The 26,057-nt window shown below is 55.0% G+C and overlaps 2 protein-coding genes, 1 long non-coding RNA gene and 9 other non-coding genes across 19 annotated transcripts in view; all 12 read left to right on the forward strand.

Moving 5' to 3' along the window:
• Nucleotides 1–3,620, forward strand: part of gng3 (guanine nucleotide binding protein (G protein), gamma 3) — a 9,212-nt gene extending 5,592 nt beyond the window's left edge. For all 5 annotated transcript variants that reach the window (XM_072489445.1, XM_072489443.1, XM_072489442.1 and 2 more), the window contains exons 2-3: nucleotides 2,040–2,146; nucleotides 3,321–3,620. In XM_072489445.1, the coding sequence (XP_072345546.1) occupies nucleotides 2,045–2,146; nucleotides 3,321–3,449 (231 nt within the window). In that variant the 5' untranslated portion in view covers nucleotides 2,040–2,044 and the 3' untranslated portion in view covers nucleotides 3,450–3,620. The remainder of the gene's footprint in view (nucleotides 1–2,039; nucleotides 2,147–3,320) is intronic.
• Nucleotides 1–26,057, forward strand: part of LOC140400210 (neurexin-2-like) — a 2,085,493-nt gene that overhangs the window by 522,990 nt on the left and 1,536,446 nt on the right. The gene's annotated exons all lie outside the window — the stretch shown is intronic.
• Nucleotides 11,794–25,827, forward strand: LOC140399953 (uncharacterized). 4 transcript variants are annotated; one of them, XR_011937927.1, is made up of 9 exons: nucleotides 11,794–11,865; nucleotides 14,327–14,517; nucleotides 15,697–15,886; nucleotides 18,325–18,514; nucleotides 19,668–19,857; nucleotides 21,076–21,254; nucleotides 22,406–22,594; nucleotides 23,781–23,970; nucleotides 25,342–25,827. It is a non-coding gene; the product is annotated as an uncharacterized lncRNA (long non-coding RNA). The 4 variants fall into 4 exon arrangements; XR_011937928.1 differs by having other exon boundaries at nucleotides 11,794–11,812; XR_011937929.1 differs by lacking the exon at nucleotides 11,794–11,865 and adding an exon at nucleotides 13,357–13,374.
• Nucleotides 14,035–14,168, forward strand: LOC140400233 (small nucleolar RNA SNORA57). The gene has a single exon (XR_011938080.1). It is a non-coding gene; the product is annotated as a small nucleolar RNA SNORA57 (small nucleolar RNA).
• LOC140400230 (small nucleolar RNA SNORA57) lies at nucleotides 15,413–15,549 on the forward strand. Its single transcript, XR_011938077.1, has one exon. It is a non-coding gene; the product is annotated as a small nucleolar RNA SNORA57 (small nucleolar RNA).
• Nucleotides 16,562–16,696, forward strand: LOC140400227 (small nucleolar RNA SNORA57). The gene has a single exon (XR_011938074.1). It is a non-coding gene; the product is annotated as a small nucleolar RNA SNORA57 (small nucleolar RNA).
• Nucleotides 18,042–18,178, forward strand: LOC140400232 (small nucleolar RNA SNORA57). The gene has a single exon (XR_011938079.1). It is a non-coding gene; the product is annotated as a small nucleolar RNA SNORA57 (small nucleolar RNA).
• Nucleotides 19,384–19,520, forward strand: LOC140400229 (small nucleolar RNA SNORA57). The gene has a single exon (XR_011938076.1). It is a non-coding gene; the product is annotated as a small nucleolar RNA SNORA57 (small nucleolar RNA).
• On the forward strand, nucleotides 20,793–20,929 carry LOC140400228 (small nucleolar RNA SNORA57). The gene has a single exon (XR_011938075.1). It is a non-coding gene; the product is annotated as a small nucleolar RNA SNORA57 (small nucleolar RNA).
• LOC140400231 (small nucleolar RNA SNORA57) lies at nucleotides 22,124–22,260 on the forward strand. Its single transcript, XR_011938078.1, has one exon. It is a non-coding gene; the product is annotated as a small nucleolar RNA SNORA57 (small nucleolar RNA).
• Nucleotides 23,498–23,634, forward strand: LOC140400226 (small nucleolar RNA SNORA57). The gene has a single exon (XR_011938073.1). It is a non-coding gene; the product is annotated as a small nucleolar RNA SNORA57 (small nucleolar RNA).
• LOC140400237 (small nucleolar RNA SNORA57) lies at nucleotides 24,519–24,655 on the forward strand. Its single transcript, XR_011938084.1, has one exon. It is a non-coding gene; the product is annotated as a small nucleolar RNA SNORA57 (small nucleolar RNA).

The following is a 26,057-nucleotide window of genomic DNA, read 5'->3' on the forward strand; positions in this document are numbered from 1 at the left end:
TGCCCTCGTCCTTCTAGACGGTGGAGGGGGCGGGTTTGGAAGGTGCTGTCGAAGGAGCGAGTGGCTGCGGCGCGTCTTGTAGACGGTGCACACGGCTGCCGCTGTGCGTCGGGGGTGGAGGGGGGGGAGGTGGGTGGGCAAAGGCGGGAAAACAGAGACGCCCGATTGGCAAGTCAAGAATCGGCCAATCAGGTACTGAGTCCACCCTTGCTCTGATTGGCTGGAAAGGAAGAGCCAGCCCTAGGTGGATGGGTTGAATGGCCAATGAAGGGAGTGTTTAGGAGTGCGTGGGGGATGGGGTGCTGGAATGCCCAATCAGCGATCCCACCCCAAATCCCTAAATCAGTACCTCAAACATTCCCGATGTTACCACCATCCAGGCTGTTTGCCGCCTGATCAATGAGTTGAGTCTTCCACCTATAGCCCCCCCTTCTGGCCGGGAGAATAACCGCGCCTGAGTTTAGCGGCTCCTTCACACAAAAGGGTGAGGGAAATCTGGAACTTTCTCCCGCCGTCCCCACGCCTCCTCCAAAAAAAAGCAGCGGCTGGAGTGGGGGGGGGCTGGGTAAAACCGTTGCCTTGTTGCCGAGGCCAGGGACCCGGGTTCGATTCCGGCCTCGGGCGACTGTCTGTGTGGAGCCTGCATGTTCTCCCTCGCACCCCCCCCCCCCCCCCCGTGCCTGCGTGGGCTCCCTCCGGGTGCTCCGGTTTCCTCCCGCAAGTCCAGAGATGCGCAGGTTGGGCGGGGTTACAGGGCAAGGGCGGGCCGGCGGGCTTAGGTAGGATGCTCTTTCGGAGAGTTGGTGCAGACTCGATGGGCCGAATGGCCTCCTCCTGTCTCGGTTTGATTTGGGCTCTGAGGACTCTGGGGTTGTTTATGGGAGGGGCGGAGAGGCGGAGGGGGATGGGGACATGTTGGAGAACCTGCTCACTAAGCCATCCTTCCTACTAGCGCCAACTATGGGGGGAAAATCTATAGGATGTGAAGCCTGCAGTGGGCGAATAGCCAACACACGCCTGGATTGTACTGACAGATTGTTGGCCTCAATTATTTTGAGTCTGGATGTGGGTGTGGTGGATGTGTAGACGATTCAATAAGTTTGTACAATGTGATACACTAACATACTCTCTCTCTGCCCCCTCTCTCTCTCTCTCTGTCTGCCTCTCTATCTTCCTGTCTTTCTCTCTCTGTCTCTCTCCCTGCCTCTCTCTCTGTTTGTCTCTTTCCCTGTGTCTTTCTGTGTGTGTATGTGTGCCTCTCTGTCTCTCTCTCTCTCTGCCTCGCTCTCTCTCTGTATCTGTCTCTCTCTGTCTCACTGTCTGTCTGTCTGTCCCTCTCTGTCTGTCTCTCTCTGTCCATCTTCCCCCCCCCCTCTCTCTCTCTCCTCTCTCTCTGTCTATTTCTCTCTTTCTCTCTGTTTTTCTCTCTGTCTTTCTCTCTCTCACTCTGTCTCTCTCTATCTGTCTCTCTCTCTCTCTCTCTCTCTCTCTGTCACTCTCTGTCTTTCTCTTTCTGTCTGTCTGTCTCTCCCTCTCTCTCTCTCTCTCTCACTCTCTGACTCTCTGTCCCCCTCTGTCTCACTGTCTCTCTCTCTCCCTCTGGCTCTCTCTCTGCCTCTCTCTTCTGTCTCTCTATCCCTCTCTGTCTGTCTGTCTGTCTCTCTCTCTCTGTCCCTTTCTCTCTCTCTGTCTGTCTGTCTGTCTCTGTCTCTCTCTCTGTCTCGCTCTGTCTGTCTCTCTCTGTCTGTCTGTCTCTCTCTGTCTCTCTCTGTCCCTCTCTGTTTATCTGTCTCACTCTGTCACTCTCTCTCTGTCTGTCTGTCTCGCTCTGTCTCTCTCTCTGTCTCTCTCTGTCCCTCTCTGTTTATCTGTCTCGCTCTGTCTCTCTCTCTCTCTGTCTGTCTGTCTCTCTCTGTCTGTCTGTCTGTCTCTGTCTCTGTCTGTCTGTTTCTCTCTGTGACTCTCTCTCTCTGTGACTCTCTGTCTCTCTCTCTGCCTCTCTCTCACTCCGTCCCTCCCTCTCCCTCTCTCTCACACAGAAGCAATGCCTAAAGGGGATACGCCTGTGAACAGCACAATGAGCATCGCACAGTCCCGCAAACTCGTGGAACAGCTGAAAGTTGAGGCGAGCATGTATCGGATAAAGGTGCGTAGCATCCCGAGAGCAGTCTGGAAAATCCCGGACCGAGGTTTCCCCCCCCCCACACACACCCGGCCCCCCTCCCGCAAACTGGCCCTGCTCCCCTCGACAGAGATCGGGGTTAACTGGAGTTTCCCCCTCAGTGACTGCCACTCCGATAATAAACCCTGACAGCGCAGAATGAGGCCATTCGACGCTTCGTTGTCTGTGCTAGCTCTTTGAAAGAGCCGCTGTTGTTAGCCCCCCCCCCCCACTGCCTGCCCCCCCCCCCCATCCCCCTCCCCCATCCTCACAGACCAAAGATATGCGGGTTAGGTGGGGGTTACGGGGATAGAGTGGGGGGAGTGGGCCTCTTCTTTCGGAGGGTTGGCGCAGACACAGTGGGCCGAATGGCCTCCAGCTGTACCTGTAGGGATTCCGTGATTCTGCGGCGGGGCCTTCGCCAACTGGTGCCTCTTCCACTGGCGGTGGTTTCTAGGCCGGAGGGAGCGCCTTTCCGGTGACTCGGGGTCGCCATGGTAACCCAGGCAAGGCGGGCGCCCAGTGACGCACAGCCAGACCCCGCGACGAGGGAGGCAGCACGGGAGGGGTTGCCGCCATCTTTCTGGTCAGAGGTCGCCTCAGAGTCTAGGATAACGATCTTTATCGGTGTCACAAGTAGGCTTACATTAACGCGGCAATGAGGTTACTGTGAAAATCCCCTCGTCGCCACACTCCGGCGCCTGTTCGGGGACGCGGAGGGAGAATTCAGGATGTCCAATTCGCCCAACAAGCACGGCTTTCGGGGACTTGCGGGAGGAGACCGGAGCGCCCGGAGGAAACCCACGCAGACGCGGGGGGGAGAACGTGCAGACTCCGCGCGGACAGTGACCCGAGCCCGGGAATCGAACCCGCGGCCGTGAGGCAGCGGTGCTCACCCTGCCTCCCCGGATTTCCCCATGTTTGTCGGTGACTGTGATCCACCCCCCCCCCCAACCCCCTCCCCGGCGAACGCGACTCGGCCGCCGCGTGAGGCGTCTTGCTGTAGGGGGGGGGGGGGTCGAGATGGCGGAGGAGGCGGGCCTATCTAAACGCGACGTCTTCCTCCCAGGCCGATAATGACGCTGTTCTCCTTTCTCGTTCCCTCCCCCCCCCCAAACCACCCCCACCCCCCCCCCCAACCCCCGCTCCCGTTTGACAGGTTTCGAAAGCTGCGGCGGACCTGATGGCTTACTGCGACGCTCACGTCTACGAGGACCCCCTCATCACCCCAGTGCCCACCTCCGAGAACCCCTTCCGCGAGAAGAAATTTTTCTGCGCCCTCCTGTAGGGGCAGAGAATGGCCGGAGGTGGGGGGATGGAGGAGGGGGGGGGGGGCCGCGGAGAGCAAGGCCCCCCACCCCCGCGTTGGTGACAATGGGACTTGACGGGCGGATCGTCACGTGTAGCATTAACGCAATTGTTCTCCGGCCAATAAAACAGCTGGTTGCTGTTTACCACACCTGGATCTCTTTCTCTCTCTCTTTCTCGTTCTGTGCGCAATTAAAAAAAAAAAAAATCCTCGGGACGGTTTCTCTGACCCCGACCGCTCAGGCTTGAGGCCTGCGTCGGCGGGCAGATTGCGCGCGGCCGCGCGTTTGTGTTTTTCGAAGGGGGTGGGAGCACTCTGCACCGCACAATCCAACAGCAACAGGCCGCATTGATATCGTGGGCTGGGTCCTTCGCTGCCCGGCGCCCAAATCGCGTTCGGCGCGGGGGGGGGGCGGAGAATCGAAGTCCCCGGCCGAATTGGGCCTGGCTCCGGCGGTTCTCCGGGACCTGGGGAATCGCCCGTCCGCGATTTACGGCGCACGGCTGGGGGGCGGGGGGGGCTATTTCCAGAGGTCCTCCCAATGATACTCCGCTCCTGACTCAGTCCGCGGCCTCCCTGGTGTGGGTGCGGGGGGGGGGGGGTGGGGGGACGACGTTATGGGCGGCCGGGGCAGCGATCGGGCCGGTCCGATGCAGGGGCGTGGGGCCGATCGTGTGTGTGGTGATCTCGAGATATCAATATACATGATCAATGTATGTAAACGTAGTACAGTCAATTCAACACTAGGTGTCTCACTATCAGATGGTATAAAAAGGTTTTTCCCGCTCTTTCTGGGAGAGTGTGCTTCAGCAGAGTGAATAGACAAGACATAGAATCTCTAGAGAGAGGTTATAAGTTACTTCAGTATCACATTGTGTAGGGACAGCACGGTGACGCAGTGGTAGCACTGCAATTTCACAGCGCCGAGGTCCCAGGTTCGATCCCCGCTCTGGGTCACTGTCCGTGTGGAGTTTGCACACTTTATCATAGAATTTACAGAGCAGAAGGAGGCCATTCGGCCCATCGAGTCTGCACCGGCTCTTGGAAAGAGCACCCTACCCAAGGTCAACACCGCCACCCTATCCCCATAACCCAGTAACACCACGGGCAATTTTGGACACTAAGGGCAATTTATCATGGCCAATCCACCTAACCCGCACATCTTTGGACTGTGGGAGGAAACCGGGGCACCCGGAGGAAACCCACGCACACACGGGGAGGATGTGCAGACTCCGCACAGACAGTGACCCAAGCCAGAATCGAACCTGGGACCCTGGAGCTGTGAAGCAATTGTGCTATCCACAAGGCTACCGTGCTGCCCCTCGTGCATTCTCCCTGTGTTTGCGTGGGTTTCGCCCCCACAACCCAAAGATGTGCAGGGTAGGTGGATTGGCCATGCTAAATTGCCCCCTTAATTGGAAAAAATGAATTGGGTACTCTAAATTTATTTTAAAAAATAAATAAAAATAAAAAATTAAATAAAAATTACATGAATGAAATGAAAAGAAATTGTCACAAGTAGGCTTCAAATGAAGTTACTGTGAAAAGCCCCTAGTCGCCACATTCCGGCGCCTGTTCGGGGAGGCCGGTACGGGAATTGAACCGTGCTGCTGGCCTGCCTTGGTCTGCTTTCAAAGCCAGCGATTTAGCCCTGTGCTAAACATTGTGTCGTTAGTTAGTTATCTTTACGATATTTTATTTCTTTACCAGTTGAGCATTAAGTAAAAGGGACTCACAAATATTATTTATATTACTCAATAAATTAGTTCATCTAGACAAGACAGGTGCTTGTCACAGTAACTTCATACTTGAGACAATAAAAGGTTATTATTATTATATATATTACTCTTTGAACCAGCTGAGTTGGTGAAAGAGTAATATATATAATAAAAATAATAACCTTTTATTGTCTCAAGTATGAAGTTACTGTGATAAGCTCCTTGTCGCCACATTCCGGCGCCTGTTCGGGGAGGCTGGTACGGGAATTGAACCCGCACAGCTGGCCTTGTTCTGCATTACAAGCCAGCTGCCTAGCCCACTGAGCTAAGACAGAGAGAGACAGACAAAGAGAGGGGCTGAGAGAGAGAGGTTGAGGGAAAGACAGAGAGAGAGAGAGACAGAGCGAGGGTAGGGCGAGAGAGACAGACAGAGGGAGAGGCTGAGAGAGAGAGAGAGACAGAGACGGAGGGACAGAGAGGGGGGTGAGAGCGAGACAGACAGAGAGAGGGAGACCGAAAGAGAGCAACAGAGACAGAGTGGATAGAGAGAGAGGCTGAGAGCGACAGAGAGAGGCAGGGATAGAGGGAGGGCAGAGAGAGGGAGAGACAGAAACAGAGGTAGAGAGAGAGAAACAGAGAGAGAGGAGGAGAGCTTTACGGAGGGAATTCCAGAGCTAAGGAGCCCCCAGGCAGCTGACGGCCGCCAATGCTGGGTGATAGGAAACGGGGCACTGAGAAGAGTCTATATTCGAAGGAACAGAGCAAGATCTCAGAGGGTTTCACGTCTGGAGGAGGCTATGGAGATCGGGAGGTACGAGGAGGCTGTGGAGCGATTTGAATACATGGATGGGATTTTGCAAAATCTAGAGGTTACTGGAATAGGAGTGCCAGTATAGGGGTATTATGTGAAAGGGACTTGGTGCGAATTCAGGATAGGGGGATGGGGGTCAGGAAGTTATGAACAAGCTCAGGTTTACGTAGATGGGAAGCTGGGTTAGCATGGTCCAGGCCGGAGGTGGCAAATGGCATGGGTGATGGATTCAGCAACGGATTAGTTGAGATGGGGGAGGGGCGGAGCCAGGTAAGAGAGGCGGATGCCGAGGGGTATCATTGATGGGGATGAATATGGGATCAGAAATTCACCTCCCTGACCCACTCCCCGGGGACCCCCTGTAAATACTGACACACTCCCCGGGGACCCCCTGTAAATACTGACACACTCCCCGGGACCCCCTGTAAATACTGACACATTCCCCGGGGACCCCCTGTAAATACTGACACACTCCCCAGGAACTTCCTTTAAATACAGACACACTCCCCGGGAACCCCCTGTAAATACTGACACACTCCTCGGAGACCCTCTGTAAATACTGACACACTCCCCGGGATCCCCTGCAAATACTGACACACCCTTGGTGTCCAAATTGCCCTTGGTGTTGGGTGGAGGTGTTGAGTTTGGGTGTGGTGCTCTTTCCGGGGGCCGGTGCGGACTCGGGGGGCCGAGTGGCCTCCTTCTGCACTGTAGATTCAATGATAATCTATGATTAATCTAGGACAAAGGTTCGGCACAACATCGTGGGCCGAAGGGCCTGTTCTGTGCTGTATTTTCTATGTAACTCTATGTAACTCCCCGGGGACCCCCTGTAAATACTGACACACTCCCCGGGGACTCCCTGTAAATACTGACACACTCCCCGGGAACCCCCTGTAAATACTGACACACTCCCCGGGGACCCCCTGTAAATACTGACACACTCCCCGGGAACCCCCCTGTAAATACTGACACACTCCCCGGGGACACCCTGTAAATACTGACACACTCCCCGGGGACACCCTGTAAATACTGACACACTCCCCGGGAACCCCTGTAAATACTGACACATTCCCCGGGGACCCCCTGTAAATACTGACACATTCCCCGGGGACCCCCCTGTAAATACTGACACACTCCCCGGAGACCCCCCTGTAAATACTGACACACTCCCCGGGGACCCCCTGTAAATACTGGCACACTCCCCGGGACCCCCTGTAAACACTGACACATTCCCCGGGGACCCCCCTGTAAATACTGACACACTCCCCGGGGACCCCCTATAAATACTGACACACTCCCCGGGACCCCCTGTAAATACTGACACACTCCCCGGGGACCCCCTGTAAATACTGACACACTCCCCGGGGACTCCCTGTAAATACTGACACACTCCCCGGGAACCCCCTGTAAATACTGACACACTCCCCGGGGACCCCCTGTAAATACTGACACACTCCCCGGGGACCCCCTGTAAATACTGACACACTCCCCGGGGACTCCCTGTAAATACTGACACACTCCCCGGGAACCTCCCTGTAAATACTGACACACTCCCCGGGAACCCCCTGTAAATACTGACACATTCCCCGGGGACCCCCTGTAAATACTGACACACTCTCCGGGGACCCCCTGTAAATACTGACACACTCCCCGGGGCCCCCTGTAAATACTGACACACTCCCCGGAGGCCCCCCTGTAAATACTGACACACTCCCCGGGAACCCCCTGTAAATACTGACACACTCCCCGGGAACCCCCTGTAAATACTGACACACTCCCCGGGACCCCCTGTAAATACTGACACACTCCCCGGGACCCCCTGTAAATACTGACACATTCCCCGGGGACCCCCTGTAAATACTGACACACTCCCCGGGGACCCCCTGTAAATACTGACACACTCCCCGGGGACCCCCTGTAAATACTGACACACTCCCCGGGAACATCCTTTAAATACTGACACACTCCCCGGGAACCCCCTGTAAATACTGACACACTCCCCGGAGGCCCCCTGTAAATACTGACACATTCCCCGGGGACCCCCTGTAAATACTGACACACTCCCCGGGGACCCCCTGTAAATACTGACACACTCCCCGGGGACCCCCTGTAAATACTGACACACTCCCCGGGAACCCCCTGTAAATACTGACACACTCCCCGGGACCCCCTGTAAATACTGACACACTCCCCGGGAACATCCTTTAAATACTGACACACTCCCCGGGAACCCCCTGTAAATACTGACACACTCCCCGGGGACCCCCTGTAAATACTGACACACTCCCCGGGAACATCCTTTAAATACTGACACACTCCCCGGGAACCCCCTGTAAATACTGACACACTCCCCGGAGGCCCCCTGTAAATACTGACACATTCCCCGGGGACCCCCTGTAAATACTGACACACTCCCCGGGGACCCCCTGTAAATACTGACACACTCCCCGGGGACCCCCTGTAAATACTGACACACTCCCCGGGACCCCCCTGTAAATACTGACACACTTCCCGGGGGCACCCTGTAAATACTGACACACTCCCCGGAGGCCCCCTGTAAATACTGACACATTCCCCGGGGACCCCCTGTAAATACTGACACACTCCCCGGGGACCCCCTGTAAATACTGACACACTCCCCGGGGACCCCCCTGTAAATACTGACACACTCCCCGGGGACCCCCTGTAAATACTGACACACACCCCGGGACCCCCTGTAAATACTGACACATTCCCCGGGGACCCCCTATAAATACTGACACACTCCCCGGGGACTCCCTGTAAATACTGACACACTCCCCGGGGACCCCCTGTAAATACTGACACACTCCCCGGGGACCCCCTGTAAATACTGACACACTCCCCGGGACCCCCTGTAAATACTGACACATTCCCCGGGGACCCCCTGTAAATACTGACACATTCCCCGGGGACCCCCTGTAAATACTGACACACTGCCCGGGAACTTCCTTTAAATACTGACACACTCCCCGGGAACCCCCTGTAAATACTGACACACTCCCCGGGGACACCCTGTAAATACTGACACACTCCCCGGGGACCCCCTGTAAATACTGACACACTCCCCGGGAACTTCCTTTAAATACTGACACACTCCCCGGGAACCCCCTGTAAATACTGACACACTCCTCGGAGACCCTCTGTAAATACTGACACACTCCCCGGGATCCCCTGTAAATACTGACACACTCCCCGGGGACTACCTGTAAATACTGACACACTCCCCGGGAACTTCCTTTAAATACTGACACACTCCCCGGGGACCCCCCTGTAAATACTGACACACTCCCCGGGGATCCCCTGTAAATACTGACACACTCCCCGGGGACCACCTGTAAATACTGACACACTCCCCGGGAACTTCCTTTAAATACTGACACACTCCCCGGGAACCCCCTGTAAATACTGACACACTCCTCGGAGACGCTCTGTAAATACTGACACACTCCCCGGGATACCCTGTAAATACTGACACACCCTTGGTGTCCAAATTGCCCTTGGTGTTGGGTGGAGGTGTTGAGTTTGGGTAGGGTGCTCTTTCCGGGGGCCGGTGCGGACTCAGGGGGCCGAGTGGCCTCCTTCTGCACTGTAGATTCAATGATAATCTATGATTAATCTAGGACAAAGGTTCGGCACAACATCGTGGGCCGAAGGGCCTGTTCTGTGCTGTATTTTCTATGTAACTCTATGTAACTCCCCGGGGAGCCCCTGTAAATACTGACACACTCCCCGGGGACTCCCTGTAAATACTGACACACTCCCCGGGAACCCCCTGTAAATACTGACACACTCCCCGGGAACCCCCCTGTAAATACTGACACACTCCCCGGGGACCCCCTGTAAATACTGACACACTCCCCGGGAACCCCCCTGTAAATACTGACACACTCCCCGGGGACACCCTGTAAATACTGACACACTCCCCAGGGACACCCTGTAAATACTGACACACTCCCCGGGAACCCCTGTAAATACTGACACACTCCCCGGGAACCCCCCTGTAAATACTGACACACTCCCCGGGGACTCCCTGTAAATACTGACACACTCCCCAGGGACACCCTGTAAATACTGACACACTCCCCGGGAACCCCTGTAAATACTGACACACTCCCCGGGAACCCCCCTGTAAATACTGACACACTCCCCGGGGACTCCCTGGAAATACTGACTCACTCCCCGGGGACCCCTTATAAATACTGACACACTCCCCGGGGACCCTCTTTAAATACTGACACACTCCCCGGGGACCCTCTGTAAATACTGACACACTCCGCGGGAACCCTCTGTAAATACGGACAAACTCCCCGGGGCCCCCCTGTAAATACTGACACACTCCCCGGGGACTCACTGTAAATACTGACACACTCCCCGGGAACACCCTGTAAATACTGACACACTCCCCGGGGACCCCCTGTAAATACTGACACACTCCCCCGAGGACCCCCCTGTAAATACTGACACACTCCCTGTGGACCCTCCTGTAAATACTTGTAAAAAATAAATTTAGAGTACCCAATTCATTTTTTCCAATTAAGGGGCAATTTAGCGCGGCCAATCCACCTAACCCTGCACATCTCTGGGTTGTGGGGGCGAAACCCACATAGACACGGGGAGAATGTGCAAACTCCACACGGACGGTGACCCAAAGCTTGAATCGAACCTGGGACCTCGGCACCGTGAGGCCGCAGTGATAACCCACTGCACCACCTTGCTGCCCCCACCCTATTTAACTGACACACTCCCCGGGGACCCCCCTGTAAATACTGACACACTCCCCGGGGACCCCCTGTAAGTCCTGACAGGCTCCACAAGGATACATTGGGGCCCCTACGAAGCACTGTAAAGCAGAAAGGGGCCACACGCCATCATCCCACCTCGATGGATAAGATTCCTGGATCGTTACCCAACCCACCCCAGACAGACCCCAGACAGACACAGCCAGACATGGGGAGTGGAAGGCACGGAGTCACCACTCCCCCCACACCCCCTTCGCTTGTGTACACGCCTGACTCCGAAGAGCGAATGATGGGAGATCGGTGAACATGTGTGCTTGTGGAAGCTCGCGGCATCGAAGCTTACTGTGATGCCCGCCAATGTTGAATAACCAGGCGGCCATCCTTTGAGGGGGGGGGGTCATGCGATGAGGATGTGGCGGATGCGACAGAGGGTGGAGGGGCCGGGCCGGGGGCGGGGGGGGGAAGGGGCCCATCCATTGGGCACCCCTGAATCCTGGGAAAAAGGGACCCCCCCCCCCGATGTACCCTCAATTATGACACGAGAGAGCGTACTCGTAAAACGAAGGCTTTAATAAACAGAGAACTTCGGCAGCCGGAGACGAGTGCTGACTGAGTGCCGCCCACAGGACGCCACCTTATATCCGGCCCCTGGGAGGGTGGAGACCCCCGGGGGTTCCAAACCCGGTCTTAAAGGGACATTACATGCATGATCTTAAAGGCACATTACCCATTCATCACCCCCCCCCCCCCCCCCCCCCGGAAAAGAAAAATAGATAAGAGTTTGGAATATAAAAAGAATAGTTGATGACACCAGGGTGGAATAGCCCCAGCTGGCTGCTTGAGGACTTTCAAGGGGAGCGCTGCACCAGGGCTGTGGATGGGGAGCTGCTTGGAGCAAATGACTGGGTCATCCGCCGGCCTCCCGGCGGCGCTGTGGAGCGCAGGAGGTCTCCTCTTGCCACGCACGCACCTCCTTGGCAGGGGAGGCGGTATAAAAGGCGGGCGCGCGGCGCCGCCCGGCCTCTTCTCCTTCGGCGCGAGAAGGAGACGGTAAGAGGGGGAGGAGAGCGCGCGCCGCTGCAGTGACAGCCGCCATGGCCCAGGTTAATAAGCCGCATGTACTGGGGGTCGTCTCCTGTCTAATTGCAACTCATCTTTACGTTTTATTTTTGTGGTGGGGCGCTTGCCTCCGACCGCTCCGGCGGCTGCGCAGTGCCGGCGGGGCCGGTCGGTGCCCCGGGAACGGGGCGTGGGGCAGGCGGGGAGCATGTGCTGGCAGGGAGACGGGCCCTGAGGGGAGCATGCGCGGGACCAGGCAACATGTGCTGGCAGGGAGACGGGCCCTGAGGGGAGCATGCGCGGGACCAGGCAACATGTGCGGGGCAGGGAGACGGGCCGGAGGGGAGCATGCGCGGAGACGGGCCCGGAGGGGAGCATGCGCGGAGACCAGCGAACATGTGCGGGCAGGGAGACGGGCCCGGAGGGGAGCATGCGCGGGACCAGGGAACATGTGCGGGCAGGGAGACGGGGCCCGGAGGGGAGCATGCGCGGAGACGGGCCCGGAGGGCATCATGCGCGGGACCAGGCAACATGTGCGGGCAGGGAGACGGGCCCGGAGGGGAGCATGCGCGGAGACGGGCCCGGAGGGGATCATGCGCGGGACAGGCAACATGTGCGGGCAGGGAGAAGGCGCCGGAGGGGAGCATGCGCACGGGCTGTGTGGGGGATGGGGGGCTCCCATGTCGAGTCCTTGGTCATGGGGGGGGCGGGGGTGACCAGAGATCTTTATTCAGCTCCATATTAGTTATTTTGGGCACATTGCCCCCCATTTTGCGGAGGGGCTGTTTGCTCCCACAGTCCAAAGCTGTGCAGGTTGGGTGGATTGGCCATGATAAATTGCCCTTGGTGTCCAAAATTGCCCTTGGTGTTGGGTGGGGTTACTGGGTTATGGGGATAGGGTGGAGATGTGGATCTTGAGTAGGGTGCTCTTTCCAAGAGCCGGTGCAGACTCGATGGGCCGAATGGCCTCACTCCACTGTAAATTCTATATGTGACTTCCCTCCCCATCCCACATAGCAATGCGGTTGACTCATAACTGGACCCCCCCCCCCCGAATGGCCGAGTGAGGCACTCGGTTTAAGAGGGCACCTAGGAATGGGCGACAAATTCTGGGCCTCTCCCAGCGCCACCCCACATCCCCCACGATGGAAATGTAACTTGTGCAATTGTTCCGTGGTTTTTGGGTTCTTCTGTAGTTTTTAAAAATAAATTTACTGTACCCAATTATTTTTTTCCAATTAAGGGGTATTTAGCGCGGCCAATCCGCCTGCACATCTTTTTGGGTTGGGGGGTGAAACCCACGCAGACACGGGGAAGAATGTGCCAACTCCACACGGACAGTGACCCAGGGCCGGGATTCAGACCGGGTCCTCAGCGCCGTAGGCAACCACTGTGCACCGTGCTGCCCCTTGTGCAGGGTTCAGCTTTGATAGCACCGGCATTCTGGAACCTTCCGCAGGGTCCAGCTGAGTCACGTCACAATTGCCACATGCCAATCACTTCTCGGCCTTTGGCTGAGATAAGCGCGAGGTCGTGTGAGATGCCTGGATCTGGTATGTCTCTCTTTTGTGAACCGTGAATTGGATTCAATTTGAATTGGTTTTTGGAGCAGGCAAGGAGCTGGGTTAGAGGTTTGCCCCCTGTCCACACTCTGAGCCCTGGCTTTGTAACTCTTGATAAAGTAACAATTGTCACGTAACAATTTATTGGTCAGACGTAGGCTCACATTAACACTGCAATGAAGTTACTGTGAAAATCCCCTCGTCGCCACATTCCGGCGCCTGTTCGGGGACACAGAGGGAGAACTCAGAATGTCCAATTCACCCAACAAGCACATCTTTCGGGACTTGTGGGAGGAAACCCACGCTGACACGGGGGGAGAAGGTGCAAACTCCGCACAGACAGTGACCCAAGCCGGGAATCGAACCCGTGACCCTGGTGCTGTGAAGCAACAGTGCTAACTACTGTGCTGTTGTGAGCATGGCCCAGCATTTGTTGACCATCCCGACTGACGGTGTTTGTAGAATCAGCTACAGTGCAGAACGAGGCTGTTCAGAACATGGGGTCTCCGCCAACCTTCCAAAGGAGAACCCTACCCTAAGCCCACTCCCCTGCTCCATCCCTGTGACCCCACCGAAACTGCTCACCACTGTGCTGCTGTGCAGCCTCTGTACCCCCATTGCTCTTTAAGCTAAGGCTGTTTCCCCATGTGCCCTCCACTTCTTGTCGTGCCTGCGTCTGTCTGTGGCCTGTGTGTTTATAAGGGAGGCAGAAAAATCTCAGCGCAAAAGTCTTCGGTACAGCGAGCTGCCATCTTCTGGTCCTATCCTCATTGGCTGAGACACCGGTTACTGGGATCGTGCTGTGCTCAGGCTTGATGGGCTGAGTTGTGTTCTCTTATTTCTTGTGTTATGGGGGTGACCAGCTTGTTGAGTGAGATTTCTGTTTGGGGGGGGGGGGGGGGGGTGAATAATGTCTCTAATACTATCATCTGTCTCTTCACAGAGCGAGGTTGAACAATGTCCAGTAGTGGAGCCGAGACTCATTGCAATGTTTCTGGGGGAGGTCATTGGGATATTGTCCTGCCCAATCCTGTACCGAATTGATCACTGATCATCTTCCCGCATCTACCGGTGCAATGTGACTCCAGTGCTGTCCTTCAGCATCCAGTGGAAATGATCGGGTTATCCGCACTGGTAAGTGCTCCTGTTTCACTTGTCCGCTGGGGGGGGGGGCGGGGTGCGGGGACACGTTGATGTAATGGTCAAGTCCTGGGCTAGTAATCTAGATGCCCCCCGGTTAGTGTTCAGGAGTTCACGTGTTCGAACTCCACCACGGCGGCTGCTGAAATATCAATTTGACTGAGATCTGGAATTATAAAGCTCAGACTCTGTAACAGTGAGCATGACAACGATCATAGATTGTTGTTTAAAAAAAACACATCTGGTTCACTAATGTACCCTTTAGGGGAGAGGGGGAGATCTGCCGTCCTTACCCCGGTCTGGCCTACATGTGACCCCCCCCCCCTCACGTGCAGAGCGTTGTGGTCGACTTAACTGCCGCATCAAATGACTGGGTGAGGCTTGGCCCACCACTGCTGCCTCACAGCACCTGGGTTTGATTCCAGCCTCGGGTGAATGCAGTTTGCATGTCGTCCGCCCCCCCCCCCCCCCCCCCCCCCCCCCCCCATGTCTGTGTTTCCTCCGGGTGCTCCGGTTTCCTCCCACAGTCCAAAGAAGTACAGGTTAGGTGCATTGGCTGTGATAAATTGTCCTTCGTGTCCAAAGAAGTGCAGGTTAGGTTACTTCGAGGGAGTGGGCTGAGGGTACGGTTCTCTTTCAGAGGGTCGGTGTACACTCTGTGCTGAATCGCTTTGATTCTGGTCAACAAATGCTGGGCCTTGCCCAGTGACGCCCTGCAAACCTCATGGAAGAATAAAGGAAATAGAAATTCCCCAATGACTCTGCCGTGTTTGGGGATTGTGCCGTGTTGAGCTTTGTTAACACCGGCATTCTGGAGCACTGGGGTCCAGCTGGGCCACAGCCTCTGGACACCCGTTGCTCTTTAAGCTAAGGCTGTTTCCCCCTGCGCCCTCCAGTTCTTGTCACGCCTGCGCCTGTCTGTGGCCTGTGCGTGTTTATAAGCGAGGCAGAAAAATCTCAGCGCAAAAGTCTTCGGTACCAGCAAGCTGCCATCTTCTGGTCCTATCCTCATCGGCTGAGACACCCGGTTACTGGGATCGTGCTGTGCTCAGGCTTGATGGGCTGAGTTGTGTTCTCTTATTTCTTGTGTAATGGGGGGTGACTGGCTTGTTGAGTAAGCTCTCTGTGGGGGAGTGAATAATGTCTCTAATACTATCATCTGTCTCTTCACAGAGCGAGGTTGAACAATGTCCAGTAGTGGAGCCGAGACACATTGCAATGTTTCTCGGGGAGGTCATTGGGATATTGACCTGTCCAATCCTGTCCCTAATTGATCACTGATCATCTTCCCACATCTACCGTGCAATGTGACTCCAGTGCCGTCCTTCAGCCTCCAGTGGAAATGGTCGGGTTATCCTCACTGGTAAGTGCCCCTGTTTGACTTGCTCACGGGGGGGGTCACAGCGTGAGGTAATGGGAATCTCCCTGGGCTAGCAATCTAGAGGCTAGCAGTGGTTAGCATTGTTACTTCACAGCTCCCGGGTCCCAGGTTAGATTCCCGACATGGGTCACCGTCTGTGCGGAGTCTGCACGTTTCCCCCCCCCCCCCCCCCCCCCCCCCCCCGTGTCTGCGTGGGTTTCCTCTGGGTTCTCCGGTTTCCTCGCACTGTCCAAAGATGTGCGGGTTAGGTGGATTGGCTGTGCTAAATTGTCCCGCTGTCCAAAGATGTGCAGGTTAGGTGGATTGGGTGTGCTGTGCAGGTTGGCTAGGGTTATGGGGGTGGAGTGGGCCTGGGTCGGATTCTCTTTCGGACGGTTGGGGTAGACTGAATGGCCTCCGTTTCCACGCGTTGATTCTATGAACACTCCAAGGGGCTATTAAGGATGGTCAACAAATGCTGGGCCTTGCCCCGCGATGCCCCACATTCCTCTTGGAAGAATTAAGGAAATCGATAATTCCCCCAATGACTCTGCCGTGTTTGGGGATTGTGCCGTGTTGAGCTTTGTTAACACCGGCATTCTGGAGCACTGGGGTCCAGCTGGGCCGCAGCCTCTGGACCCCCGTTGCACTTTAAGCTAAGGCTGTTTCCCCCTGCGCCCTCCAGTTCTTGTCACGCCTGTCTGTCTGTGACCTGTGCGTGTTTATAAGCGAGGCAGAAAAATCTCAGCGCAAATGTCTTCGGTACCAGCGAGCTGCCATCTTCTGGTCCTATCCTCATTGGCTGAGACACCGGTTACTGGGATCGTGCTGTGCTCTACTGGGATCGTGCTGTGCTCAGGCTTGATTGGCTGAGTTGTGTTCTTATTTCTTGTGTAATGGGGGTGACTGGCTTGTTGAGTGAGCTCTCTGGGGGAGTGAATAATGTCTCTAATACTATCATCTGTCTCTTCACAGAGCGAGGTTGAACATGTCCAGTAGCGGAGCCGAGACACATTGCAATGTTTCTCGGGGAGGTCAAAGAAGAACAAAGAACAAAGAAATGTACAGCACAGGAACAGGCCCTTCGGCCCTCCAAGCCCGCGCCGACCATACTGCCCGACTAAACTACAATCTTCTACACATCTACAATCATTGGGATATTGTCCTGCCAAATCCTGTCCCTAATTGATCACTGATCATCTTCCCACATCAACCGTGCAATGTGACTCCAGTGCCGTCCTGCAGCCTCCAGTGGAAATGATTGGGTTATCCTCACTGGTAAGTGCTCCTGTTTCACTTGTCCGCTGGGGGGGTGGGGGTGCGGGACACCTTGATGTAATGGTCAAGTCCCTGGGCTAGTAATCTAGATGCCCCCCCGGTTAGTATTCCGGGAGTTCATGTGTTCGAACTCCACCACGGCGGCTGCTGAAATGTCAATTTGAATGAGATCTGGAATTATAAAGCTCAGACTCTGTAACAGTGAGCATGACAACGATCATAGATTGTCGTTTAAAAAAAAACACATCTGGTTCACTAATGTACCCTTTAGGGGAGAGGGGGAGATCTGCCGTCCTTACCCCGGTCTGGCCTACATGTGACCCCCACCCCCCCCCCTCACGTGCAGAGTGTTGTGGTCGACTTAACAGCCGCCTCAAATGACTGGGTGAGGCATGGCCCACCACTACTGCCTCACAGCACCTGGGTTTGATTCCAGCCTCAGGTGAATGCAGTTTGCATCCCCCCCCATCCCCCCCGGTGTCTGTGTTTCCTCCGGGTGCTCTGGTTTCCTCCCACAGTCCAAAGAAGTACAGGTTAGGTGCATTGGCTGTGATAAATTGCCCTTCGTGTCCAAGGAAGTGCAGGTTAGGTTACTTCGAGGGAGTGGGCCGAGGGTACGGTTCTCTTTCAGAGGGTCGGTGTAGACTCTGTGCTTAATCGCTTTGATTCTGGTCAACAAATGCTGGGCCTTGCCCAGTGACGCCCTGCAAACCTCATGGAAGAATAAAGGAAATAGAAATTCCCCAGTGACTCGGCCGTGTTTGGGGATTGTGCCGTGTTGAGCTTTGTTAACACCGGCATTCTGGAGCACTGGGGTCCAGCTGGGCCACAGCCTCTGGACACCCGTTGCTCTTTAAGCTAAGGCTGTTTCCCCCTGCGCCCTCCAGTTCTTGTCACGCCTGCGCCTGTCTGTGGCCTGTGCGTGTTTATAAGCGAGGCAGAAAAATCACAGCGCACAAGTCTTCGGTACCAACAAGCTGCCATCTTCTGGTCCTATCCTCATTGGCTGTGACACCCGGTTACTGGGATCGTGCTGTGCTCGGTCTTGATGGGCTGAGTTGTGTTCTCTTATTTCTTGTGTAATGGGGGTGACCGGCTTGTTGAGTGAGCTCTCTGTGGGGGAGTGAATAATGTCTCTAATACTATCATCTGTCTCTTCACAGAGCGAGGTTGAACAATGTCCAGTAGTGGAGCCGAGACACACTGCAATGTTTCTGGGGGAGGTCATTGGGATATTGTCCTGCCCAATCCTGTACCCAATTGATCACTGATCATCTTCCCACATCAACCGTGCAATGTGACTCCAGTGCTGTTCTTCAGCCTCCAGTGGAAATGATCGGGTTATCCTCACTGGTAAGTGCCCCTGTTTGACTTGCTCATGGGGGGGAGGGGGAGAGAGAGAGAGTCATGGTGATGTAATGGTCATGTCCCTGGGCTAGTAATCTAGATGCCCCCCGGTTAGTATTCCGGGAGTTCACGTGTTCGAACTCCACCACGGCGGCTGCTGAAATATCAATTTGAATGAGATCTGGCATTATAAAGCTCACTCTAACAGTGACCATGACAACGATCATAGATTGTCGTTAAAAAAAACCCATCTGGTTCACTAATGTACCCTTTAGGGGAGAGGGGGAGATCTGCCGTCCTTACCCCGGTCTGGCCTACATGTGACCCCCCCCCTCACGGCAGAGCGTTGTGGTCGACTTAACAGCCGCCTCAAATGACTGGGTGAGGCTTGGCCCACCACTGCTGCCTCACAGCACCTGGGTTTGATTCCAGCCTCGGGTGAATACAGTTTGCATGTGTCCCCCCCCCCCCGTGTATGTGTGTTTCCTCCGGGTGCTCCGGTTTCCTCCCACAGTCCAAAGATGTACAGGTTAGGTGCATTGGCTATGACAAATTGCCCTTCGTGTCCAAAGAAGTGCAGGTTAGGTTACTTCGAGGGAGTGGGCCGAGGGTACGGTTCCCTTTCAGAGGGTCGGTGTAGACTCTGCTGAATCGCTTTGATTCTGGTCAACAAATGCTGGGCCTTGCCCAGTGACGCCCTGCAAACCTCATGGAAGAATAAAGGAAATAGAAATTCCCCAATGACTCGGCCGTGTTTGGGGATTGTGCCGTGTTGAGCTTTGTTAACACCGGCATTCTGGAGCACTGGGTTCCAGCTGGGCCACAGCCTCTGGACACCCGTTGCTCATTTAAGCTAAGGCTGTTTCCCCCTGCGCCCTCCAGTTCTTGTCACGCCTGCGTCTGTCTGTGGCCTGTGCGTGTTTATAAGCGAGGCAGAAAAATCTCAGCGCAAATGTCTTCGGTACCAGCGAGCTGCCATCTTCTGGTCCTATCCTCATCGGCTGAGACACCCGGTTACTGGGATCGTGCTGTGCTCAGGCTTGATGGGCTGAGTTGTGTTCTCTTATTTCTTGTGTAATGGGGGGTGACCGGCTTGTTGAGTGAGCTCTCTGTGGGGGAGTGAATCATGTCTCTAATACTATCATCTGTCTCTTCACAGAGCGAGGTTGAACAATGTCCAGTAGTGGAGCTGAGACACATTGCAATGTTTCTGGGGGAGGTCATTGGGATATTATCCTGCCCAATCCTGTACCCAATTGATCACTGATCATCTTCCCACATCTACCGTGCAATGTGACTCCAGTGCTGTTCTTCAGCCTCCAGTGGAAATGATTGGGTTATCCTCACTGGTAAGTGCTCCTTGTCCACTGGGGGGCGGGGGGGGGGGGGCGGATGTGGGACACGGTGATGCAATGGTCATGTCCCTGGGCAATCCAGACCCCCCCCCCCCCCCCCCGGTTAGTGTTCCGGGGATACGCGTGTTCGCACTCCACCGCAGTGGCTGCTGCAATTTTAATTTGATTAACAATCTGGAATTATAAACCTCAGTCTCGGTAACGACGACCGTGACATCGATCATTGATTGTCGTTAAAAAAAAAAAGCCATCTGGTTCTCTGATGTCCCCTTTAGGGAAAGGGGGAATCTGTCCTTACCCCGGTCTGGCCTACATGTGACTCCAGACCCCCCCCCCACCCACACAGCAAAGTGGTCGCCTTAACTGCCGCCTCAAATCGACTGGGTGAGGCATGGCGGTTAGCACTGCTGCCTCACAGCGCTTGGGTTCGATTCTGGCCTCGGGTGACTGGAGTCTGCACGTTCTCCCCCCGTGTCTGCGTGGGTTACTTCCGGGTGCTCTGGTTTGCTTCCACAGTCCAAAGTTGTGCAGGTTAAGGTGGATCAGCCGTGCTAAATTGTCCCTTAGTGTCCAAAGATGTGCAGGTTAGGTTACTGCGGGGGAGTGGGCCTGAGGGTGGGGTTCTCTTTTGGAGGGTTGGGGCTGATGTGATGGGCTGAATGGGTTCCTTCTGTTCTGTAGTTGATTCTATGAACACAGTTCATGGGGCAATTAAGGATGGTCAACAAATGTTGGGCCTTGCCCCGCGATGCCCCACATCCCTCTTGGAAGAATAAAGGAAATCGAAATTCCCCAATGACTCTGCCGTGTTTGGGGATTGTGCCGTGTTGAGCTTTGTTAACACCGGCATTCTGGAACACTGGGGTCCAGCTGGGCCACAGCCTCTGGACACCCGTTGCTCATTAAGCTAAGGCTGTTTCCCCCTGCGCCCTCCAGTTCTTGTCACGCCTGCGCCTGTCTGTGGCCTGTGCGTGTTTATAAGCGAGGCAGAAAAATCTCAGCGCACAAGTCTTCGGTACCAGCAAGCTGCCATCTTCTGGTCCTATCCTCATCGGCTGAGACACCCGGTTACTGGGATCGTGCTGTGCTCAGGCTTGATGGGCTGAGTTGTGTTCTCTTATTTCTTGTGTAATGGGGGTGACCGGCTTGTTGAGTGCGATTTCTGTGGGGGAGTGAATAATGTCTCGAATACTATCATCTGTCTCTTCACAGAGCGAGGTTGAACAATGTCCAGTAGTGGAGCCGAGACACATTGCAATGTTTCTGGGGAGGTCATTGGGATATTGTCCTGTCCCTAATTGATCACTGATCATCTTCCCACATCTACCGTGCAATGTGACTCCAGTGCCGTCCTGCAGCCTCCAGTGGAAATGGTCGGGTTATCCTCACTGGTAAGTGCCCCTGTTTGACTTGCTCACGGGGGGGGGGGGAGGGGAGGAGAGAGAGTCACGGTGATTTAATGGTCATGTCCCTGGGCTAGTAATCTAGATGCCCCCCGGTTAGTGTTCCAGGAGTTCACGTGTTCGAACTCCACCACGGCGGCTGCTGAAGTATCAATTTGAATGAGATCTGGAATTATAAAGCTCAGACTCTGTAACAGTGAGCATGACAACGATCATAGATTGTCGTTAAAAAGAACCCATCTGGTTCACTAATGTACCCTTTAGGGGAGAGGGGGAGATCTGCCGTCCTTAGCCCGGTCTGGCCTACATGTGACCCCCCCCCATGTGCAGAGCGTTGTGGTCGACTTAACTGCCGCCTCAAATGACTGGGTGAGGCATGGCCCACCACTAATGCCTCACAGCACCTGGGTTTGATTCCAACCTCGGGTGAATGCAGTTTGCATGCCCCCCCCCGGTGTCTGTGTTTCCTCCGGGTGCTCCGGTTTCCTCCCACAGTCCAAAGATGTACAGGTTAGGTGCATTGGCTGTGATAAATTGCCCTTCGTGTCCAAAGAAGTGCAGGTTAGGTTACTTCGAGGGAGTGCGCCGAGGGTACGGTTCCCTTTCAGAGGGTCGGTGTAGACTCTGTGCTGAATCGCATTGATTCTGGTCAACAAATGCTGGGCCTTGCCCAGTGACACCCTGCAAACCTCATGGAAGAATAAAGGAAATAGAAATTCCCCAATGACTCGGCCGTGTTTGGAGATTGTGCCGTGTTGAGCTTTGTTAACACCGGCATTCTGGAGCACTGGGTTCCAGCTGGGCCACAGCCTCTGGACACCCGTTGCTCATTAAGCTAAGGCTGTTTCCCCCTGCGCCCTCCAGTTCTTGTCACGCCTGCGTCTGTCTGTGGCCTGTGCGTGTTTATAAGTGAGGCAGAAAAATCTCAGCGCAAAAGTCTTCGGTACCAGCGAGCTGCCATCTTCTGGTCCTATCCTCATCGGCTGAGACACCCGGTTACTGGGATCGTGCTGTGCTCAGGCTTGATGGGCTGAGTTGTGTTCTCTTATTTGTGTAATGGGGGTGACTGGCTTGTTGAGTGAGCTTTCTGTGGGGGGGGGTGAAGAATGTCTCTAATACTATCATCTGTCTCTTCACAGAGCGAGGTTGAACATGTCCAGTAGTGGAGCCGAGACACATTGCAATGTTTCTGGGGGAGGTCATTGGGATATTGTCCTGCCCAATCCTGTACCCAATTGATCACTGATCATCTTCCCACATCAACCGTGCAATGTGACTCCAGTGCTGTCCTTCAGCATCCAGTGGAAATGATTGTGTTATCCTCACTGGTAAGTGCCCCTGTTTCACTTGTCCACTCGGGGGGGTGGGACACGGTAATGTCCCTGGGCAATCCAGACCCCCCCCCCCCGGTTGGTGTTCCGGGGATACGCGTGTTCGCACTCCACCACGGTGGCTGCTGCAATTTTAATTTGATTAACAAAATCTGGAATTCTAAACCTCAGGTCTCGGTAACGGCGACTGTGACATCGATCATTGATTGTCGTAAAAAAAAAAAGCCATCTGGTTCTCTGATGTCCCCTTTAGGGAAAGGGGGTAATCTGCTGTCCTTACCCTGGTCTGGCCTACATGTGACTCCAGACCCCCCACACAGCAATGTGGGCGCCTTAACCGCCGCCTCAAATCGGCTGGGTGTGGCATGGCGGTTATTACTGCTGCCTCACAGCGCTTGGGTTCGATTCCGGCCTCGGGTGACTGGAGTCTGCACGTTCTCCCCCACGTGTCTGCGTGGGTTTCTTCCGGGTGCTCCGGTTTGCTCCCACAGTCCAAAGATGTGCAGGTTGGGTTGATCGGACGTGCTAAATTGTCCCTTCGTGTCCAAAGATGTGCAGGTTAGGTTACTGTGGGGGAGTGTGCCGAGGGTGGGGTTCTCTTTTGGAGGGTTGGGGCTGATGTGATGGGCTGAATGGGTTCCTTCTGTTCTGTAGTTGATTCTATGAACACGGTTCATGGGGCATTGGGGAGGACAACAAATGCTGGGCTTGGCCCAGCGATGCCCCACATCCCTCTTGGGAGTACAAAGGAAATAGAAATTCTCCAATGACTCGGCTGTGTTTGGGGATTGTGCCGTGTTGAGCTTTGTTAACACCGGCATTCTGGAGCACTGGGTTCCAGCTGGGCCACAGCCTCTGGACCCCCGTTGCTCTTTAAGCTAAGGCTGTTTCCCCCTGCGCCCTCCAGTTCTTGTCACGCCTGTGCCTGTCTGTGGCCTGTGCGTGTTTATAAGCGAGGCAGAAAAATCACAGCGCACAAGTCTTCGGTACCAGCAAGCTGCCATCTTCTGGTCCTATCCTCATTGGCTGTGACACCCGGTTACTGGGATCGTGCTGTGCTCAGGCTTGATGGGCTGAGTTGTGTTCTCTTATTTCTTGTGTAATGGGGGTGACCGGCTTGTTCAGTGAGATTTCTGTGGGGGAGTGAATAATGTCTCTAATACTATCATCTGTCTCTTCACAGAGCGAGGTTGAACAATGTCCAGTAGTGGAGCCGAGACACATTGCAATGTTTCTGGGGGAGGTCATTGGGATATTATCCTGCCCAATCCTGTACCCAATTGATCACTGATCATCTTCCCACATCAACCGTGCAATGTGACTCCAGTGCCGTCCTTCAGCCTCCAGTGGAAATGATCGCGTTATCCTCACTGGTAAGTGCCCCTGTTTGACTTGTCCACAGGGGGGACACAGCGTGAGGTAATGGGAATCTCCCTGGGCTAGCAATCGAGAGGCTAGCAGTGGTTAGCATTGTTACTTCACAGCTCCCGGGTCCCAGGTTAGATTCCTGACATGGGTCACTGTCTGTGCAGAGTCTGCACGTTTTCCCCCCCCCCCCTGTGTCTGCATGGGTTTCCTCCGGGTGCTCTGGTTTCCTCGCACTGTCCAAAGATGTGCGGGTTAGGTGGATTGGGTGTGCTGTGCAGGTTGGGTGGGGTTATGGGGGTGGAGTGGGCCTGGGTAGGGTTCTCTTTCGGACGGTTGGGGTAGACTGAATGGCCTCCGTTTCCACGTGTTGATTCTATGAACACTCCAAGGGGCAATTAAGGATGGTCAACAAATGCTGGGCCTTGCCCCGCGATGCCCCACATCCCTCTTGGAAGAATAAAGGAAATCGAAATGCCCCAATGACTCTGCTGTGTTTGGGGATTGTGCCGTGTTGAGTTTTGTTAGCACCAGAATTCTGGAGCATTTCCTGCGCCCTCCATTTCTTGTCACGCCTGCGTCTGTCTGTGGCCTGAGCGTGTTTATAAGCGAGGCAGAAAAATCACAGCGCACAAGTCTTCGGTACCAGCAAGCTGCCATCTTCTGGTCCTATCCTCATTGGCTGTGACACCTGGTTGCTGGCATCGTGCCATGTCCCCAGCATGATCTGTCCACTGCCCCCTCCTGGGTGGGGTTTGCAAAGTGTGTGGTGGGGGGGGGGGGTTTGGAGAAGGGAGATTTCTCATTCCAGTCTGCACGGGGGGGGGGCTTTTATATGTGTTCATGGGCTGTGGGCCTTGCTGTTAGGCCCAGCATTTATTGCCCCTCAAAGGTGGTGGGTGAGCTGCCACCTCGAACCCTCTGCACTCTGTTGTGGTGTAGGTACATCCACCGTGCTGTTAGGGAGGGAGTTCCCTGGATTTTGACCCCAGCGACAGCAAAGGAATGGCCGATATATTTCCGAGTCGGGGTGGTGAGCGGCTCGGTGGGGGGGGGGGGTGCTTGCAGGCGGTGATGTTCCCCGTGCGTCTGCTGCTGCCCTCGTCCTTCTAGACGGTAGAGGTGGCGGGTTTGGAAGGTGCTTTCGAAGGCAAGTGGCAGCGGCGCGTCTTGTAGACGGTGCACACGGCTGTCGATGGGAGGGAGTGAATGTCAAAGGTGGTGGATGGGGTGCTGATGACATGTGGCTGCTTCAGCGAGCGTGCTGGGGAGCGGAGAGTAGACATGATTGGGCCTGCAAATTTTTAAAAAACGAAAGTTAAATTAGCCAAGTATCCGAGGTGAAAGTTGGGGATCTGAACCTCTTTCTCCCTTTACAGGTCTTCGTGATGTGACCCGAGGAAAGGAAGCGAACAAACCTCTGACATCGGGTGAAATTGAGACGCTTGCTGGGCACTGGCGTGTGGGGGTGGGAGAGATCCGAAGAAGGTGGTTCCTAACTGCCCCTCGTGATGTTGATGGGTGAGCCGCCATCTTGAACCTGCTGCAGTTCCCTGTGGCGTAGGTACACGCACAGTGCTGTTAGGGAGGGAGTTCCAGGATTTTGATCCCAGCCACGGTGAAGTAACGGCCGATGTGGGCCGGAGAAGGATGACGCGGAAACGTTGGTATGGAGCGGCCTGCTCGTGTACAGTTCTGTACAAACCTTGCTGTGAATGGGACGAGGTTGGGGGGGGGGGGGGTGGCTGTGGGAGCACGATGGACTGGGATTGTCAGCTGAGCTAAAGAGGTGTGGAGAGGGAGCCGGGGTCTCCCTTTTTTTGTTGTAAAATGTGCTGTGAAATAAAATGCAATCTTGAACACTGGCTCAATGGTTCTTGTTACCGAATTGGATGGAAAAGTTGGCTTTTCGGCAATCCTGCTTGAATTTCGCGTGTTTTCAGCCAGTGGCTGTCGCCGTAATAAGCTGACCTACATTCCTGATTAGCAGTCGTGTGAGGAATTGCAGTCGAAAGCACTTGCTGGGCGGGAGGTGCGGTGGCCATTTTGTGGCCGAGGGCGGGAGGTGCGGTGGCCATTTTGTGGCCGAGGGCGG

The sequence above is a fragment of the Scyliorhinus torazame genome, chromosome 24 (assembly GCF_047496885.1).
Source record: "Scyliorhinus torazame isolate Kashiwa2021f chromosome 24, sScyTor2.1, whole genome shotgun sequence".
Lineage (NCBI taxonomy): Eukaryota > Metazoa > Chordata > Chondrichthyes > Carcharhiniformes > Scyliorhinidae > Scyliorhinus > Scyliorhinus torazame.